Genomic DNA, 21,542 nt, shown 5'->3' with positions numbered 1-21,542 from the left:
ATATAGCTGCAAGCTGCAATTAACAGGGTTCAAGCGTTTCTGGTTCTTTAAGTACATATGTAACAGATAATAAGTATTAATTGGACAGCCTGTTAGCACCTAAAACAATGATAAAGTGTCTTAATTTTTAGAAACATCAGGTTAGGAAGCACAGCTATATGCTGTTTTTTACACTCCTGACTGTTATAGCGCCACCAGGAGGCATGAGTGCAAATTTATTTTTGTGTGTCGTCAGATTGACCTCCTACATTAGTGTTTTAAATTTAGTGATATCTCATTCCGTTCAAAAGTTATAACTATTTAATGAAATGTGGCCACACCCACTATGGACGTTTAGGCGTACCGTTTAGGCAATGATGAATCTAAAGTTAAAACTTTTTTGGATAATAATTAATATTGGGACTCCAGAGAATATTTCGGCACAAGTTTCGTTCCGATCAAGCGAATGGCCTTGGACTAGTTCAAATAGCTGCTAAAAGTTGATTGGTCGATGGCGGCCATGTTTATACAGGTATACGAATGTCCTCATAGACCTTGATGGCAACTTGGACAAAGACACCGCATGAAAAATTTCAAGTTGATCAGACCAACGTTTCCATATTTCGATTTTTAATCATTATAGTGCCACCAAAAGACAGAGGTGACAATTTTTACGTGTCCTCAGAATGATCCCTGACATAATGTATGTGTACCAAATTTGATGATAATATCTCAAGTGTTATCTTAAATATTTAATGAATGATATGATTCACAACAATGGCTCTTGAGGCAAAGTTGTTCATTATAAAGAAGTCGATCATATGGTATGATTTGGGAAACACAGCAGTATACCATTTGCATGCATGAAAAATGTAATTGCGCCTCCTGGTGGCCCAATTTGTTTACATTTTGCACAGACCTCTTTGGTTCTGATCGGCCTTTAACCCTATCGAATAGCTGCTGAGATCTGATTGGCTGATGTTTTTAAAGACAAGACTATCCTTGCAACTTGGATAAAGTTTTTTTTAATTAATATAGCGCCACCAAGAGGTAGAGACACACATTTTTTTTTATGTTTGTCCTCAGTATGACCCCGTAATTTAGTGATAATATCTCATTCCGTTCATGAGTTATAACCGTTATAGTAAAAGTAGCCACGCCCACTACGTACGTTTTGGCGTACCTTTGCGACGATGAATCAAAAGTTTAAACTTGTTTTTGATAACTTTTCATATTGGGATTCTGCTAAATTTTTCTGCACTGATTTGGTTCCGATTATGGGAACGGCCTAGGTCGAGTTAGTTTATATATATATATTTTTTTCAAACAATTCAAAATAGCAGGAAAACAAAAGGTCAGAGTAAAATTTATGGAATTCCAAAAGATTTGCCATGATGCAAGGAATCACTCGTAAAAATATTTTTGTTTCTAAAATGTGAAAAAAAAATATATATATATATATATATATATATATATATATATATATATATATATATTATCACTTTTACGTTCACTGTAGCGCCCCCTTTGGCCGATCGGGGCGAGTACATGCAGATGCTAGCCAGCCGGATTACTACCATTCCCCAAAGTTTCAAGTCTCTTGTAGGCCTCACGGTTTGGTCTGGACGATCAGTTTTGGGGCAGAATAATAATAATATAAATTATACTTACATCTTACTATTGCTTGAACCCCTAATAAATGAAAGCTTTTCAGTTGAATTGAGTAAAACAAACTTAATCAAAGAAGTGTCACTGGTCTCCACTCACCTTATTCCTCCAGTTGAGCCCACCCACCTACACATCCACTCCCACAGGAGGGAGAAACACGACTCCTGCTCTCCTCATACAAACCCCCAGCTCAGGACATACAGCACAGTGGCAGCGGAGCTCTTTGTCTTCATTTCGTGGAGTTTTCTGGTGAATTCAGCATGCAGAACTTGAAACGTCTAGCCAAACCCACAGCTCCAAACTAATGAGAATGAAATTCTGAAGGAAACTGGATTTTAAGGCGCACACAACAACCTTCCTTTCCCATTTTTGTACATACGTGAACTCTCGAGCCTTTAATTAACAGCCATCTCGGCTTTCTACTTCAAACATGGCTTTAAGGACCAGAACACACGAATGCGGACTTTTTCTAGTGTTTACTTTGATGTGTGAAGGTAAGAATGGATCCATCCCTCCACGAGTGCCGTTTGCCATGTTTGATACAATGCAACACATGAAACGATGTGTGAAGTTTTTGCACGATTCGGAAACGTAATATTTGCATTGTTTTCAGTATTTTCCAAGTATAAAAAGCGTTTATATGTTGATGTGTACGCGACTGTCTTAGTGTTCAATTCAACGCGAAGTACAGGTATAAAACTTTACAATGCGACTTGTATCTGGACACTTATATGAGGGTTACCTCTAGCTTTCTAGTCATTGTGTTTAAATCAACTTGTTCAAAGCGTTCACTCTCAAAACCAATAGTTGTTCTTATGTTTAGCGAACCTTCAAGAACTCGGAAGAACCCTCTTATGATAAAGAATCATTTTTGGCTGTACGGTTCTCGAGTTGACTAGCTACTTGAATCTTTTGAGATTAAAATTTAAATAAGTAATGTTGCTTTAAAGGTTCTTCGGGAAAATAAGTTATTTTAGGAAATTTGAAAGATTCTCCAATTGTATCAGGCTATAAAACTAGTTTCATATTCATATAATCTATATATATATATATATATATATATATATATATATATATATATATAGGTGGAAGTTTTATTTTTAAAGTTTTGAAAGTTAATCTTTAACATCATTTCTACCAAACTACTGAAGACTCGTGTTTGTCGGGACGAATGATTAATTCAACACCTTTCTTCAAAGTGAAGTACAGTAAACTCCGTGTAGGCCTGTAAATTGCTTAAACTTTGTAAAAGGAGACCAGTAACAAAATGTGATTTTTAGTTGTTGACGTTTTAAAAAAAAAAATGTTTTATACTTTATGATTTAACTTGTTGAGGAATCTGAGTGAACTTCATGAGGCTGAACATGTCCTGAATATCAATTGCATGAAGCCAAACTCCCTGAATATTGATTGGACTTTGCTTAACCCTTGTGCTTAAATTTAAAGTTACTCAGAGTTTCTTAGAAAAAACTGGCATAATAATATTATGTATAATATTATTTTCCACTTTCTATGAGTAATTTTTTTTTACTACCAAATATTAATTCATTTTCAGGATTTTAACCCTTTAAATGCCAGTTTATGAAGAAAAGATATATATATATATTTTCCATATACTAAATGCTAAGGGGATTTTGGGGGGTATTATCACAGTCTGGGATATGCCAATGATTAGCAACAACATTGATTTTGATGCATTACTCTTTTTTGTGCAGTCAGATTTAAAAGAAAAAACTAAAAACTACACTCGGTACCTTAGAGGACAAAAATGCCAGCGTAAAAAAAACTACCATCAAATATTATATATTAATATCATTTTCCATTTTTTTTAACCATAACTGCCAAATATTCTTTTATTTTCCCGATTTTAACCCCTTAAATGCCAGTTTATTACAAAATGCCACTGTTTTTGCTTTAACACACACACACACACACACAAATGTTAATACTTACATATAAAACACACTCTGATATCCATACCAACACACCCGCACAATTTTAGCTGTATCATTTATTCAGTTGACCTGCAGTGCTCTATAATACAGCAAACAGAAAATAGAAAAAAAGCATGTATTTGCTCCATGGATATGAGAAAAATGCCGCCATCTGGTGAAAATATTAAAATGTAAATTTTGAAGCCAGGGCTCCAGAATGAAAGCATAATATCATAGAATTCATGATTTTATGGTTTAATGGCACTGGTATGAAATATTGCAGTTTTTATAGAGAAATGTTTGTCAATTATTTTGTGTACACAGTGTATAATAGATGTATAATAGGAACTGAGGTTGAATTTATGCCGTTGGCATTAACAACCAAGATGATAGAAAAAGACAAAAATGTCAAAGTTTATTCATGAAATAATACAGCATGTATCAGTAATTCCTGGGGAATTAAATGCTGATTCTACAAGTTCCAGTGAAAGAAAATTGACACAAAAACAAAAAGCTAAGCTAAAGCACAAATGTGTAAAATAAGGCTCAAGTTCAAGAAGCCCTCGTTGAAATGTTTACTCGTAACTTTATTTAGCATATGTTCCTCTATGGCCTACTTCAGGAGTCTTGGACAATGACATCTGTGTGGCCCGTAATGAAATACGCATGTATGTAGCTTGTAGTTTATCTGCGTGGAGGTGTATTCAATTTTCGACCTGAAGATTTTCTTTTTTTGTGGCCCATAAAAAGTTGGACATCTTATAATAAAATTCCCAATAGGGTGCTTTAGGACTGGTTGGAAAGCATTTTAGGTAGCTGTGGTCAGTTGTTTGAGTGAGGGACGGCTGACCTCAGGGCCCATTAAAAGATACTGCAGCATTTACATGAAGACTTCAAAGATAAAAGTTTGTAGTACAGAAACATTTCACAGGTACTTGAAGGCCCTGCTTGATGTCGAGGACGCAGGGGAGCCATCTCCTGTCTTTATTATGCTAATAACGGACAGTCTGGGGAAGATATATCCCCCACAGTGCAACGCTTAAGTGTGACCCGGTGGTCATCTCATGGCTATTTGCATATAAGGTTATGGATTTAGGTGATTTTTAGCTGTTGTGTGCCATTGAAGTATATTCGATTTGATGTTTGTCAGTTTATTTGCATTAAACATTTGATATTCTCGATTTGAGGTCTTGATCATATTATCCTAATCTTTTACTTCATGGTCTTTTTAAAGGAGAAATATATTAGGAATGAGAAGACTTGAGACTAGGGATGAATTGATACAAATTGTATTGGCCAATACAATTATCAGATTATTTAGAGCAACATCTGCTCTAGCTGTACTAATAGTTTTGTGGTTCTACTTTTGTATGCTACCTACATTTTTTTAACTCATGAACTATGAAAGAAATTGAAATAATAACTTTACATGCTTTATTTTTGTGACCGTACTAGGCGCAGTACTACATTCAATGTCCGTGCGCTACGTCTTATCCATTTTGGTGAGAAAGTTTCAAAATAAAATTTTTGTGCCAGCGCAAAATGCAAGTTGGCATGGGTTGGAGTGTTTGGGCTATCGGTCACTGCATTGTATGTTAACGAAGTGGCGCAAATTGCTATTTTCCTGAGAAATGGGTCATTGCGCTATGATGTTTGAGAATCACGTCTAATCTCGGCGCAAAGTCTAAAGTCAGTTCCTGCATTTGCAGTTTATAGCACCTTTCCAAATCTCAAGGATACTGTATAGAAATTAAACATACTGCACATACATTGCAGTCCGGAGCAACGCGGTGGACTATACAGTTAAAGAGCATGGGGTGCATTGCATAAAGCCCATTTACACTACCAAATACTTGTGAATGGGCTGTCTTCATTTATATCGACATTGCTTGACAGAAAATGTAATGTATATTAGGACGCAGAGGGTGCAATAACCAGAGAAGAACCTCAGAAATAAACTGAACTTGACCCAGCCCATTAGTGCCTTGCTCGCGTGATTTTGCCAATCCTTTGGGCATAGATTTGGCCTATGCTTGCATGAAAATATCAAAACTTAATGACTTTTTCGACTTTGCAAGTATGGTGTATCGCATAATGCTGCACTTAAGGCACTAGCTCTCTTATAACACGGCCCTATGTCTCTACAGGTCTTCCATGTTTTAGAGTAACTGATCTCCATTATAAACAAAACACAAACAAAAAGCATTTTATTAACTTGCATTAACATTCATAACTCACATTAATTGATTTCATGGTAGTCTGTGGCAGTCTTGCATTAGATTTATAAGATTTATCAAATTTAGTTTTAAATGTTTTAGACTCGCATTACCTGAATTCTAAATGCTGTCTCTTTTTAGCTGCTTCTTTTGCCCGATTCCGATGTTTAAGATTTAAGACCTAAAACTGTTTTGTCATTTTGCCTGATAGCCCTAATTTATCTTTTTATGAATATTTTGTATTATTATAATTTTTTTAATTAACAGTTTTGAGGAGTATGAAAGGCATTTTGTCAAAATCTGCAAATAAAATATTCACAATGCTCTTGTTGCATATAAAACGTTAATCTGAGTTTACGAAAGTTTGACAGCTGTTGTGCTTCCACCGTGAGCGGTTCTCATTCTGTTGCTGCGCTGCTTGTGAGGTTTGTTGAGACACGCTGCCACCGGTTGACATGACTAGTAAAAACAGATGTACTTCAAGCTTGAAAAAGTGAGAAGTATATAGCTTGAGGCAGAGATACAAACCATTAGCAAAGAGGAGCCCCTAAACTAACCCCTTCCCTAACCATGGGTGGAACTTTTGAAGTTGGCGCAACCCCATTCTGTAGTGTCAACACCCTCTTTTGGACATTCTGCCCCCAATTTGAGGTTTCCAGTCTGCAGCTATAACTGCTTGGATAAAGTTGGTAATTTTGCTTGTTAACATCACCTCTACAACTATCTGACGTACGTAATGAACATTGGAAGGTCTCTTCGCCCAATTGCGGCTCGTATGGTGGGAAAATCCATACTTTTATTACGCAATTTTCTTTACGTATGCGTCAGGGGCATGATTAGTTGCTTAAATTCTTTTAACAAATTATTTTTGTGTAACGAATCTTTGATAGCGTTGTTGGCAGGGCAGCCAGAGGACTAATTGCAAAAAAAAAAAAAACTCAAATTATTCATAACTATTATTGTATGTTTATAATCTTATATTAAAGTTTTTTTTTTTTTTTTTTGTAATTTCTAAACATGTAATTCTGGTTCTTTTTACCCTACCTCACTTTGAAAAGTCTCATTTCAATCCACTAGATGGAAATACTAGACATTGTTTTTTTTCTCTATCACATTCCATCCCAATATACAGATGTGAAATGTAGGTGGCGCTCTAATGCATTTTAGCCCTCACAGATGTGGTCGCCCATAGACATTCAGTTTAATTTTCAGTTCAAGCACCACCCTCGTTGTTTCATTGAATATCTTGGTCTCTGAGTGGACTAGAAGCTCAATTTAGGTGACATGAGATAGCTGAGATCCTCCCCGATGATATACAATGTTACATTTTATCATCAATACAAAAATCGTTCGAACTGTGGCATAAGGGCAACGAAATTCACTGTACAGTCATATTCCTGAGAATTAGAGCTTTCATTTGCTATGACTTGTCCATTTAGGTGCTGTGTGAAGGACCTTTATTTTCATCTAAATATTTCTACCCCATTACATCTAGGGGGCACTAATTTTGAACACTATAGTTCAAGGGGTTAAACACATTAATTTCGCTACTCTCTCATCTCTCATCCACACTAGAATAGGTTTTTGAAAATGCTCTGTTATCACTTACTTTGGAAAACAGTGATGTCAGGAAACTGAAAGGTGAGTATCAATTGAAAATGCATTTGTGGATGTGGCCCCATTATAAACAAAAACTACCATTATGTATTGTAATTTACAATTTAAATAATTTATTTTTTTACATTATTATAATCCGATTTTTTCACTTGGTTACTGAGAATTGGGAAGGTTTTAAATGTGATTGTCATGAAAATAGCTCCACACGTAGACTTTATTTTTTTATTAATGAAAAATATAATGACATCATGTGGTAAAAATGAGTTAAGTGCCGCTTTCACAAGTGTCACGTAATTACGGTTTTTCCTCATTAACGTGAGAACAAGAAAGAATAAAAATTATATATTACATGTTGTTTGCAGTGCTAACCCTTCTGCATTCTGTGGCAGAAATTATTATTTATTTATATGCATTTGAATTAAGAGTTTTTACAAAGTGTGACGATAATTAGTTATAAATGAATCATCAGTTTTTCAAATTGGTGTTTTTATGCTATAACTGATTTGCCGATGGCTTTAAATTGGTCATTAATCAGTGCATGATGATACATCAGTGCATCTCCATTCAATATGCTTCTGTATTTTAAAAACTATCGGCCGATTAATCGGTTATCTGCCTTTTCCACCAGCTTAGTTATCGTATCGACAAAATCCAATGTTAAAACACCTCTACCATCCACGATAATTTGTTGGTGTTTTTTCTTTGACTAATATTCTAGTTATCACGTTATAGCTTGTTATCCACATACTTCCAAGTGCACTGAGGTCATAAATAATATTTAAGGTGTCAGGTCTTGATGAATGCCCTTTTTCTCAGTCTTGGCATATTTTGAAAACTTTCATGTGTTTGATAGAGTGTTCAGGTCAGCTCCACAGGAGACATGTTGATTGACAGAACAGCTGCTCATACATGTGGTCGTTACAATCTACTGACTATCTGACTCACAGAACAATCACAGTACAGTGTCTTGAAGCATGTTTTCAATTTAAAATGCTCCATATTGTTGAGAACCAGGAACTTGACACTCATTTAGGAGTTAAAGCCTTCTGTGATGTCACTCATTGACCTTTGTTTGCAAGTGATGTGAATCTCATCAGGACATGTCCCGGTCATATTTCAGCCCCCTCCAAAAAAATAAAAATAATGAAAAGATGCCTCCATTACCTTAAATAAACTCAGTTGAAGGCTTGTCAAAGCATGTCTCAACAGGCTTTAAATCTGATTAATCTTCTCCATATTTGGCGCACGCACATATGAAATTAGTATGGGCAGCTGACAGCAGCCTGTTTGATCTCTTCCTTAATTAACTTCTGTAATGACAGCCGCTATGATGCCTTATAGTCTCACTCCCTGCTGCATTCTGCCACCTTGAATGGCGGTGATGAAATGCAGTGGACTTGGCGTAAAAGTGGAGCCGCGTTTGTCTTGGAGTAAGTTCCAGAAATGTGAGCTTGACTGGTTTTATGATAATGCTGTTCTCATATGAGTGTAAGCTCACTGGTAAAGTACAAGACTTTATCAAAGAGTTAATTTAGACCTGAAAGACTTAAAAGAATCATGTTTAAGGTCCGAATTAATCCATCCAAAATAATGGAACTGAAAGATAATGGAGTGTTCAGGGTTCAGTACAAGTTCAATACAAGCTCTATTGAAAGCATTTGTGGCATGTCTATTACCACAGAAAATAATCTTGACTCGTCTCTCAGTTTAATAAACAACTGGTTTAAGTAATTTATTTCCAATGGAAATAAACAGGGCAATGCAATGAACAATAAAACATATAAAGTTTATATGAGAATTTATACATTATAACATGATTTTAAACATTATAATAGTGTTAAAACTAGACTTGGGATCGATGACTTTGTCAGGCATCAATAATCAGAACATTTTCCAGATGATTATCGATATATTATCAATATTTATTTTTCATATAGCCTACACAATGTATTTTCTGTTACAAGTATGTCTTTTTGTGGTTTGACTGCTTGAATGAAATCTATTCAAGGCTGCATATAGAGAAATTGCATAATTTCTAATCATTCCGTTTGCGCAGTTACACCAGTTTCATACACTAACCTGCAAACTCATCAATATCAATTTGTTTATTATTCAAAAAGTACAAAAACTTGGGCCTGGGTAGCTTAGCGAGTATTGATGCTGACTACCACCCCTGGAGTCGCGGGTTTGAATCCAGGGCGTACTGAGTGACTCCAGCCAGGTCTCCTAAGAAACCAAAGTGGCCCGGTTGCTAGGGAGGATAGAGTCACATGGGGTAACCTCCTCATAGTCGTGATTTAGTGGTTCTTGCTCTCAGTGGGCTGTGTGGTAAGATGTACATTGATTGCAGAGAGTAGCATGAGTCTCCACATGCTGTGAGTCTCCGCGGTGTCATGCACAACGAGTCACATGATAAGATGCGTGGATTGACTATCTCAGAAGCGGAGGCAACTGAGACTTGTCCTCCGCCACCCAGATTGAGGTGAGTAACCGCACCACCACGAGGACCTACTAAGTAGTGGGAATTGGGCATTCCAAATTGGGAGAAAAAAAAAGTACAAAAACGTTTGTGCATATGGTGATTAGATCCACGACTTAGTTTGGACTGTGCCTTGTCCTACCTGCGACCTGCTTTTGTAAATGTTATATAACTGTTATATTATTGTGGTCTCCCAATGCTATGGACTCTATGCACGGAATGAAGCCTATCAAAATTATCTCAGTAATGAGCTCCAAAATTGTAAATACATTCGATGTGAAGCTCGCTGAATGGCCGACACTATTATACCATCGTGTAAGGCTTCATTTGTGTGCAAACTATTTACATGCAGAGATTTATTCATTATCTGCAATATCACACCACAATACTCCTAAATAAAATGAATGATACATTAACACAATTGGTAAAACTTTACAATAAGGTTATTTGTTAACATTAGGTAACATGAATTAACAAGAAACGATACTTTCACAGCATTTATTCATCTTAGTTCATGTTCATTTCAACATACTAATAGATTTGAAAAATCAGAAGTTGTACAAGTTAACATTAGTTAATGCACTATGAACCAACAATGAACAATTCTATTTTTATGAACTAATATTGACAGAAATGAATAAATACTGATTATGATTATGATACATGAAAGCATGTTAATGAATGGAACCTTACTGCAAAGTGTTAACACACAATTTCATCTATATTTAGGCTATCGTGTCAAATGACTGCATCATTGTTAACCATCCTAATAAAATGTTCAATTCTCGAGAGCATTCGTCCATCATCAGTGCTCTCTTGAGTTCGGCAGATCCCTGCACACGTACATGACAAATCTCTCAGAAACGGGATACGATTTTTATTCATGTTAATTATACTGAAGTTGAAAATTATATTAAACTGCATAAATAGAATACAATAAATTAATATTGACCACTGTTAGACAAATTGTATGGTTAAAGTAAGAAATGTGTGATCGTTCACTCCAGAATCAGTATCATCAGTTGACATTATATTAACTTATAATATCACAGAGGGGCAAAATTAATCAAAATAATAACATGGTTAATACGGTCGGAAACAGGGACCTGGCTAAGCCAGTGCTGGTGGTCGTGCACTGTGGTCGAAATAACTTAAAATACACATTGTTTAACCCTTTCTTTTTTTCTGGATGGATCAGCAGCTCTCAATGTGCGATGAATGTTGTCCAATATCATCCACAGAAACTTCTGTAAATAATGTGTGTGAAAAGAAAGTAATCTAGTGTATATCCAAATAATTCAGTGAATAACTAGTTCATGGGCCTAGAAATGTAGTCCAAATGCAAAATTGACAATTTAGGTATTTTTATAGCTCAAATAATAAACATTTTGTTTGGAGCAGAAGAGGCGATATAAAAAATACATTTGGTAGTCATGAAATAGGTGGTCAATATAATTACTAATTACTTCTCTTAAATTGTAGTCAGGTTACTTTAGTAAGTACTTTATGTAAAAGTAATCCAATTACTAGTTACTTTCAACCCTATAAAACCTGACATTTGAAATAATATTCAGAAAATCCTTTTTATTTTTATTTTTTTGTAACGGAGCGGTTGTTGTTCAAAAAAGTTTTAATATCTGATTTAATTTTTCTGTATCGTATTTAATACACCAGACTTTAAAAGTTATTATCCACCTGAGACCCAGCAATTCATTTTTGTATAGGAATTTTGTTCTTTAAGTTTCTCTTATCTCATATATTCCACAGTAGTAAATCTTGTGGTATCTTGATAGGATAGTTCTCCCAAAAATGAAAATTTCTCTCATCAATTACATGGCTTTCTTTCTTCTGCTTAAACACAAAGTGTTTTTCAGCTCTGTAGGTACATACAAGTCAACAGGGTCCAAAACATTGAAGCTCACAAATCACATTAAGGCAACATAAGTAATCCATACGATACAATAGGTGTGGGTGAGAAACAACAAACAAATTTAAGTCCTTTTTAAATATAAATCTCCACTTTCATGTTCTTTTGTTTTTGGATATTTGCATTATTTATGCATATCGCCACCTACTGGGCAGGGAGGAGAATTTATAGTGAAGTATCATTTTAAACGACTTCATACTCGTTCACGTTTTCAGAACACCGCTTTCTGCAAAAACCCTGGAATAAACCGTTTTCTTAAGTGCATGTAAATGTGGTCAATGTTGTCATGCTGGCCAAGTCAGGTGCTCAAAACAAAAAAAACACCACTGAAACCTAATCAAGCAGAAGAAATGGTTGAATGCGCTTTCATTTGTTTTACTGTAAATCGTTCAGTTCATTGACTAACACCCGCTGGGTGGTTTTGCCAAATCTTACGATGATTCTCCAGTGGTTGGTTTATTTCAAAACCATAATTCTATCATCAGGAAAATTTGTTTGACCAAATGCAATTATCTGGTCATGATGCATATGTAAAGTTTCATTGTGATACCACAAATGTTTTTTTTTATTTACTGATCCACAAACTGTATTTATTCCCTTTTAGAGTGTTACTATTTTTAATATTTTACTATAAAATGACCACTGTATGTAGACGTCAGCATTTTTAGTGTAGAAGTAAAACAGGGGTTTGAGCTTTTATGCAGTTGAGTGTAAAACCTGTCGCTTTTCATAGAGCGAGTGGTTCTTGTTAGTTTTGATATGAGAGTGATTAGCTAGATTGAAGTGCACATGCTATGTTACGTTCACTGCCCCACCCCCATTCTGAATTTAGCATCTCCCTCCTTCACCACAAAGCCAACCAGATGATATTTAATGAAAACAATGTGTGTGTGGATTTCTCTGATGTTGCTTTTTACTGGTTTCTGCCCTCCTAATACATGAGTAAATCTTTTAACAATTAATGAAACTGGGCTTTAGCCTTATTTTTTCATGTTTATATCAAAGTTCATGTTTAGTTTGTTATTCTGAAGGGAACAGTTTTATTTAATCCTAACAGTAGATCTGGATTTTTGGTTTATCTTTTTGTTTGACTGGCTTTGTTGGGTGAATTGTGTTCTTTGTGTTATTCTGGATGATCTGTTTGTAATAGGGCTCCATTCTGTCTCAGAAGCGATTTTCAGACGATCTCGCTGTTTAAAGTTTAAGTGGAGTAGTGCATTTGTGTGAATATCGCACCATATTCCTCCACAAATTATCCTGTTGTGTTGGGGAGTGGCTAATCGCATCACATTCCACATCTCATACTGTAAAAATGTTGTGGGTTACAGGAGGCTGCTGGACTTCCTGTAGACTCTCTGTAGTATGCCATGACCCCCAGGATTGTACCACATTCCCACAATGAATTCTTAGTTAGTCATGTTTATCCTTGCACTTAATTAAACAGCTGTTTGCTGAATGGTTTTCAGGCTCATCTTTGGTTGTCCTATTTAGAATTGTGAGCACTATTTATATCGTTTTATTTTTTTCTAAACTGTGTTTGAGTTATAATTACTTGGAGGACATCTGATTTCATATACTGATTAGGACGGGATTGGGGAAAGTTGGCAAAAAGGTCCAAGTCCAAAGTGCATCAGGCAGACCAACTGGAAATGTAGCTTTATTTATGGTATTCGAAGAAGATAAATAATACATATCGGGCATTACCGTCCACTTGGTAATTTTGTACTGAGGTTGTGCGAGGAAAAACCCGGACTCTTTGATTAGGTCAAGATTAAAATCACAAAGTATGTCTGTGAAACATGAATTTACCTAATCTTGCGGAACTCTTGTCCTGTCCAAATTGGGGTAAAGTGTGATGAACTGTTCCCACCAGCAACAAAGCGACAGGATGTCATTCATTATCAATGAGTGCACAGTGACGTCTGGCGACTCTGACCGTTGGCGACATGATGTGGGTGTGACAAATGACACAACAATGTTTAAAACAGTTTAACTTTATGCCAAATACAAGTGACATATGGGTGTGACTACCAATGAGAGAGAAGGCAGAGAAGGAGAAAGCTCACGTCATCCGTCTCCTGTAAGTTACTGGTGGTGTCGAGTTCAGGCAAGACAGAGAAGTTATGTTTTGAGGGATGTCATTGCTCTATATTTAATTTGTCTGTAACCACATGCATGGATATAACAGAACAATGATGAATTGAAAACAGTGTAAGAAACTGCCTGCATTCTAAATGAGTTCAAGTAGGTATACAGTAACTGCAGGCCGGAGACCTCCAAATGGTGGCGAAATCTCCAAAAGGGGTGAAGTTAATCCAGAAGGACTGTGGTTACTTCAAAAGGGGGTTGCACCAACTCCAAAAGGGGGTGTCACTTCACTCACGGTTAATATTAGGGAAAGGTAAGGGGATCCCTATATCTTTAATGGCGGTTGGAACTCCCGCCCCTTTTTGGAGCTCTGCCTGCAGCTATGTCCTTCTCAGTTGCCGCCTTTTCACTATCGGACCAGTGCGAGCCAGGGCTCTTAACTGACCAGCTGGGGCCATTAGACTCTGACCTCGAGCCGCCAGACCAAAATCGATCTGCAGTCCCACCATCGGGCCCATAACTCCGCAGGGCTTAATACGCTCCTGCGGTGTCAATATCGTACATCCCACCCATTTCACAAGCAAGAGGGAAGCTCAAGCTGAGGTATCATGTTGTCAAGGTATCTAGAATATAAAATGTATATCGAATGTAAATGGCAAGATAAGTTAGCGTTAACAACTCGCCGACTGTAACTGCCATTATTTCCCGATCGATCTCTCCACTAACAGCAGGACGATGTACCGGCACACATATATGAAAGTTCACTGAACCATGGAAAGGAATTTCTTTGGGCACAGCTTTGTCCTTTAGGTGTTTTACTGGATTTGTACACGCATGCATTTTTTATGTATATTCCCTGAGCCTGTACCGTTGTGCGCTGAGTACATATCTTGACGTGTTCGGCGAAACTCCACCTTTGACATTTGACATCTTGGCCTTGTTTGGCCCAAGGGTATTGGCGGGCCAAATGCAAATGGCAGATGAATGCCCAGAATTGACAGTGGGAACGCAACTGGCCCTGGCTTACACTAGCATGCCCTCATTTGGCCCGATAGTGGAAACGCGGCTATTGAATTTGGTTCATACATTGATAGATTTTCTTGTCTTGGTAATAATATGCAATAAGCACTGATGCAGTTCACTAGTGACTTCCAAATACAGAGGATAGCAACATCCAATGTCGCTGGCATTGTGTTCATGAAGTCCTATAATAATGTTAGTCAAGGTTTCTAGCACCAAAAACAAATCTTACTTTTGTGTTTCATGACCGTCTTTTTGACCCTTACATAGGTTTGGACATTTTTTTCCAATTCGATTTTGATTAATTTGAAAAAAAATTTTGACACCACTTTTATTTTTTGCATAATAATATTCACAATTGTAATAATTAGTTATGTTATCAATCAACTAATGGTGTACCAAATCACAGCAAAAAAAAATTCAGACCACTTTGCTTAATTTGGTTTTTATTTCCAATTGACAGCCCTAGTTTGTTGTTGGGTCCAATATAGCTTAGTTGGTGCTGCACCATCATTCAATAACTGTATTTAATATTTTTTATTATATAAATATTTAAAAAAATAATTGTATTTGTATAGTGATTGAACATATTGAAAATGCAACTTTACAGAATATAGGAAAAAATAGGAATAGGAAAAAATCGTGCCCAGTGAGCAAGCCAAAGGTAACGTTGACAAGGAAAAACTTAAGATGTTAGATGAGGAAGGAATCTTGTGGGGAGCCAAGCCAGAGGTTGAGTTGATAAGATGAGTTGAATCAGCTGGGTTTGATTAGGAAAACAAAATGGCTATTGTTTGAGGATCTTCAGGACAAGTTGCATGAAGCTTTTTTCCACCATCAGGCCAAATTGTTCTGAGCATGGTTAGTTACTGTTCCAGTATTATTTCACTTGAGCATGGCCGGAAATTCTCAGCACAGTTAATAGAACTGCTTTACTGATGTGGTGACTCACGATTGGTCCATTTTACAGCACCACAATAGAAAAGAAGCTTGTAACCATAATGGTGGATAAGTGCCTAAGGTTGTTGGAAGACTAGTTGACTATCGTGACCCACCCCTAATTGAATTATTTATTAAAAATGTTTAGAGTTGACCCCCACTTAATTTTGGCCTAATTCTGCCTGATAAGATCTTCTTAAAACTTGCACTAGGTCATCATATATTGAGTGCGGCTTGCAGAAGCTTGAGGATTTTACCCTAGAGAGACAGAGTTGATCCCTCAAACCATGTAAGAACTTGAGTCACCCTTGTGGCTCCCTGCATCATGCCTATCAACATTCCCCTTGTTATTCTCAGGGCTCTGCTGGATTTGACCCCAGTGATACACACTCTGCACCCCTCATCATCGCTCAAATAAACACCGTGCTTGTCTTTTGCATGCAAGGCCAGTCGTCCTGCTAATGATGTAAGGTGTTGGGTATCCACAAGTGTGCAGGCTCAGTTTGACCTTTCAGTTCTCCTCATGAACAGTGAATGGAGCACAATGCTTAACTGTGTCATGGGTTTCACCACTCAATGATTGCTTGGGTCTTCATTGGACAAAACAATAATTTATCATTTTCGTCATACGTTAGCCTAAATAACTGCAGGTGGATCCAGCTTAAGATGCTCAGTAGACAGTAGTCTTTTTTCCAAAAAATTTGAAGACCTAGATTAATGTTTCCCAATCCTGCTTCTAGAGTTCCATCAATACTGCACATTTTGCATGTCTCCCTTACTTGACGGAAAATATGCAAAAACAGATTTTTACTGGGACAGTATCCTCAGAGGGATGCCCACTGTGTACCCTCTTTACACCTTAAGGAACTAATATGTCCATATCGGAAATCTCAGTATCCGCCGATCCCGATCCAATACCATTGTTGTTTTTTGGCATAATCAGTTTAGAATATCTTTACATAATTGTGTGGAACTAATTGGGTGCACTCTTTAATATGTAAAGAAACACAAACCTCTTAATACACATTATTTCAATATAAATGTATTGCTTATTAAGAAACACTTTATTATTAACTAGTATACTGGATAATGTTGCAGCAAAATTAACAGTAATTCCAGTGTAAGTCATCAGTAGAAAAGAAGCCATTATTATTTTTATTTTTTTGCATACATTTTTCAACTCCTCTCTGGACTTTTAAAGGATTCAGATCTATTATTTTGTTCAATTTAGTTGTAAGATATCAGCTCACATTTTATTCACAGTTATTTTTTGTAACCCATTCAACTTAAATATTATTATAATCTGTAAACAAATAATAATATATTATATAATAGTAATATATCTCACGCTCACGCTTTTATTTTGACATTCTGAACTCTCCAGGAATTCCTTTGTGTCTGTTTGTAGGCAAGTTAACATAGTTTAATTCACTTCTTTTTCAAATTCTGGTAAAATGCACCTCCAGTTCCATTCTAAATGCATATTATAAGTTAACCAAACTATTGAGCATCTACATCTGAGATGATGTTCGTGAGTAGCGGTCCAATATTGCGCACCGCGTGAAGGATTAAAATAGCCGTGATTGTGTGGGTAAACAGAGCAGCGCCATTCACTGATGTGCTGGAGCTGCATGTGCATTTGATATGTTTTCTTATTAAACACAGCCTTTTGTGATTCACAGAGCTATCGCACATCTTCTAGTGGCTTTGAATACAATGCACAAGTCATATGAACTACTTTAATTGTGTTTTTGTGGTTCTTTTTCATTTTGTGAGCTTGACAGTAACATGACTAACACAGAGTATCGGATTTGGATCGGGCTTATCGGACCGATACCCAATCCATCTAAAAGCTTCAGTATTGGAGCCGATACCAATACAAGTATCGGATCAGTGCATCCCTACTAATATGTACCCTTTGAGGAGAGTCATAAATAGTCATAAATATATTCTGGCTGACATGTAAATGGTTAAGTGGGTGTACCTTTGAGGGTACTGCCCAAGTGACAAGTTGTTGTTACCCCTAAAGATAACATTTTTGCTCATTTGTTTATGACAGTAAGGGAACTCCAGGATTGGGAAACACCTATCCAAAAGGTCTACAGGTCAAGGCCAATAGAAAAACATGCTAAACACATGGACATCTACAAACTAGAGTTTATGCTACATTAGAGAACGTTGTCAATCCATTGATTTCAATGGAGAAAGTGCATTACAAGGATGTACAGGAAAAGTGCAATGTACTCTGATGGCCCTGACCTAAATGCCGCACTTGATGTGAACTTGTGGTCAAGCGTGTCAGTGAAGTCCACTGGACCACATGATATCCCATTTTGCATTTTATGATTCAGGAGTGTTCTCGTAACTGCCCTCTTTGTGCTTTTTGCAGAGCCTGCACGTGTATAGACAATTGCCCAATCTATGCAACCAAGTGTAGATTTGGAGATCAGTTTGAATTCCTGCTTGGTTTCAAACTGACCCGATTCCACACCCTCAAAAGAGATATTCACTCCTATCTCTCAATCGCTGCATCAGAATTTTCTCCATTGTGTAGGCGCCCTATTTGCAATAACACAATTGCAATCGCAAAGCCACTGTTTCCAGATTTCGATGAAAAAGACGCCTCACTGTGACTGTATATTTTGCCTTTGTTTTAACTTGAAATGTAGTTGCACAACTCTGGTCTGTTTAAAATTCTTGTCTCTTAATATAGTACTTCCAACAATTACTGTAAATAATCATACATAAACAATGTCCCATTGCGACACGCCCTGAATACCAAATTAGCACAGTTGGCACTAATGTTCTGTAAATAATTCCTTCTTGGCGCCTGTCACCTTCACAAACCAACCCAACCCTAATCAGACTAGATTTATGGTGGTCCCTTCTGACTATTTCAATAACCCCTCCCCATACTTCAGGGCCCATGCATACATCCATGCATACAACAAAATGAAAGCTGCTTCTCATGGATGGAGCGACACCTGTTCGGCCATGTCGGAGCAGAATATGACTTCTGCGATTTGGAGAACAGCTGCAAAAACAGCTTTCTTCCAGTGTGAAATGAATCTCCTTCCTATTTAATGGGTGATGGAGCACCTTGCAGATCTCCATGTTTTGGGGTCAGGGGTCTTGAGTGAGCAGGCTGGCTGTTTTATGGCCAACAGCCATTGATATCTGGTTTCTCTCAGGGAGAGAAACAGCTAGACAATAATTATGTCTGTAAATGCTCATGGCTACACAGATCTGTTTTAGATCAAGTTTCCCTTTCTTTGAGTTGAAATTGCTTAAGCCATTTAGTGCATATACACCAATCACCCACAACATTAATACCACCTACTACCTAATATTGTGTAGGCCCCCCCTCATGCTGCCAAAACAGCACCAACCCTTATCTCAGAACAGTATTCCGAGATGCTATTCTTCTCACCACAATTGTACAGAGCAGTGACTGTAGACTTTGTCCATTTGAACCAGTCTGGCCATTCTCCGTTGACTTTTCTCATCAACAAGGCATTTCCCTCCACAGAACTGCCCCTCACTGGATGTTTTTTTGTTTTTGGCACCATTCAGCGTACATTCTAGAGACTGTTGTGTGTGAAAATCCCAGGAGATCAGCAGTTACAGAAATACTCAAACCAGCCCGTCTGTCACCAACAATCATGCTACGGTCCAAATCACTGAGATCACGTTTTTCCCCATTCTGATGGTTGATGTGAACATTAACTGATGCTCCTGACCTGTATCTGCATGATTTTATGCACTGCACTACTTCCACTTGATTGGCTGATTAGATAATCACATGGATGTTTGTTGGTGCCAGACGGGCTGGTTTGAGTATTTCTGGGATTTTCACATACAACAGTCTCAGAATTGACTCCAAATGGTGCCAAAAACAAAAAACATCCAGTGAGCGGCAGTTCTGAAAATGGAAACGTCTTGTTGATGAGAGAGGTCAACGGAGAATGGCCAGACTGGTTCGAACTGTCAAAAGTCTATGGTAACTCAGATAACATCTCTGTACACTTGTGGTGAGAAGAATATCATCTCATAATAGCAGGTTGGCACTGTTTTGGTGGCATGAGGGGGACCTATACAATATTAGGCAGGTGGGTTTAATGTTGTGGCTGATCGGAGTATATATACTGTATATTAGCACAGTAAGCATGGACTGTCCGCATGCAGACTAGTCTTTCTAGACATGCGGACACTCTAGCTCTGCACATCAACCGCGCATACATCTGCCATTACTATGCTAAAAGAATTTCACAAAGCAATCCTAGTAAACATGCATAGAACTTTGAAAGGCTGGCGCACTTGACCCTGTGAGAGACGGAACTGCACATGGAAAAACAAAGTATACCCTAGTCTTTTATTGTTCATTTGCAACGAGCAACAGTACATTTTGTTGGTCATTTGGTTTCTATTTCTGTCGGATTGTGCTGGGTTGCCATGCACACAGAAATCTAGTTGAAATTACCTCCGAACATTAGGGCAGTACGTCTTCTCGCAGTTGTCAAAGATAGTGCAAAATAGTGCCCTCATCTGTCAACCATTATGATTCTGAATATGTCCTTATACCTGAATGTTCTGCTTCAACTACTACACTACTAGCCCTTTTCTACCGACATGGTTTGGGGATGGGTTCCTGGGCCGGTGCGAATTCTTGAACTCTCGAAAGGCAGTACTGGGGTGGAAAAACTGGTTTTAAGGCTTCTGTTTTAAGAGGACAGGTGGACTTCATCAGCACTGATTGATGGAGGTATAGTATATGAGTCTTCATGCATCCTTGCTTTCTCTAACCTTGGCTGTCTAAACAACTGTGGGTGGCACAATATGTTGAGTAGTTCTGAAAGCCCAGTGCACCCGCAAGGGTCATTTTGAAAGCTGCATAAAGTTTAACATGATCCTCTTTGTTTCATATGACATAAATCAACTGCTCCATCCAGTTACTAAAGCATCCTCCTCAGCATGCCATTAACCTCACTGCGTTTTGTTGCGCTTTAAATACATGTAAAGCCAAAAACGTTTTGATTGACTATTGTCTAAAATACTCTGGCAAGAAAAAGTATCGACACACACAATGTGCTTAAGCTAACAGCACAAACAATTATAATCTTTCATGTCTTTATTGAACACATACCATTCACAGTGCTGTGGAAAAGGTAAGCGAACCCTTTGATTTGGCAATTCTCTTTTGACAGCTATAACCTCAACCAAGTGTTTCTTGTAGCTGTGGATTAGACCTTCACAATGTTGAGAGTGAATTCTTCCTTACAGAACTTCTTCAGCCATATTCTTAGGATGTCTGGTGTGAACCGCTCTCTTGAGTTTATTCTACAATATCTCTTTTGGGTTAAGGTCTGAGCTCTGACTGGGTCACTCCAAAAGATGGATTTTCTTTTTTTGATGCGGTTCTGTAGTGGATTTGCTTCCATGTTCATTGTCCTCCTGCATCACCCAACTTCTACTGAGCTTCAGCTGGTGCACAGCCACCCTGACATGTAGGATCTCTTGATAAAATTGGGAATACATTTTTCCCTCGATGATGGCAAGCGGTCCAGGCATCATGGTACGTAGAGCCCTTTTTATGTCATATGTAATGCTGTGTGTTCTACCCAAACAATTCAGTCTTCGTTTTATCAGTCCACAAAAATTGTTCCCAGTCTTTGGCA

At 37.4% G+C, this 21,542-nt stretch overlaps 1 protein-coding gene across 1 annotated transcript in view; it reads left to right on the top strand.

Moving 5' to 3' along the window:
* The first annotated feature begins 1,843 nt into the window (after positions 1–1,843).
* The window catches only part of LOC127640884 (inactive tyrosine-protein kinase 7-like), a 51,791-nt gene continuing 32,092 nt past the window's right edge, over positions 1,844–21,542 (top strand). Inside the window, exon 1 of the mRNA XM_052123577.1 lies at positions 1,844–2,141. Within this exon, the coding sequence (XP_051979537.1) occupies positions 2,078–2,141 (64 nt within the window). The 5' untranslated portion in view covers positions 1,844–2,077. The remainder of the gene's footprint in view (positions 2,142–21,542) is intronic.

The sequence above is a fragment of the Xyrauchen texanus genome, chromosome 50, assembly GCF_025860055.1.
Source record: "Xyrauchen texanus isolate HMW12.3.18 chromosome 50, RBS_HiC_50CHRs, whole genome shotgun sequence".
NCBI lineage: Eukaryota > Metazoa > Chordata > Actinopteri > Cypriniformes > Catostomidae > Xyrauchen > Xyrauchen texanus.
Note: the sequence above shows the minus strand (reverse complement) of the source record. Positions and strands in the feature narration are given on the sequence as shown.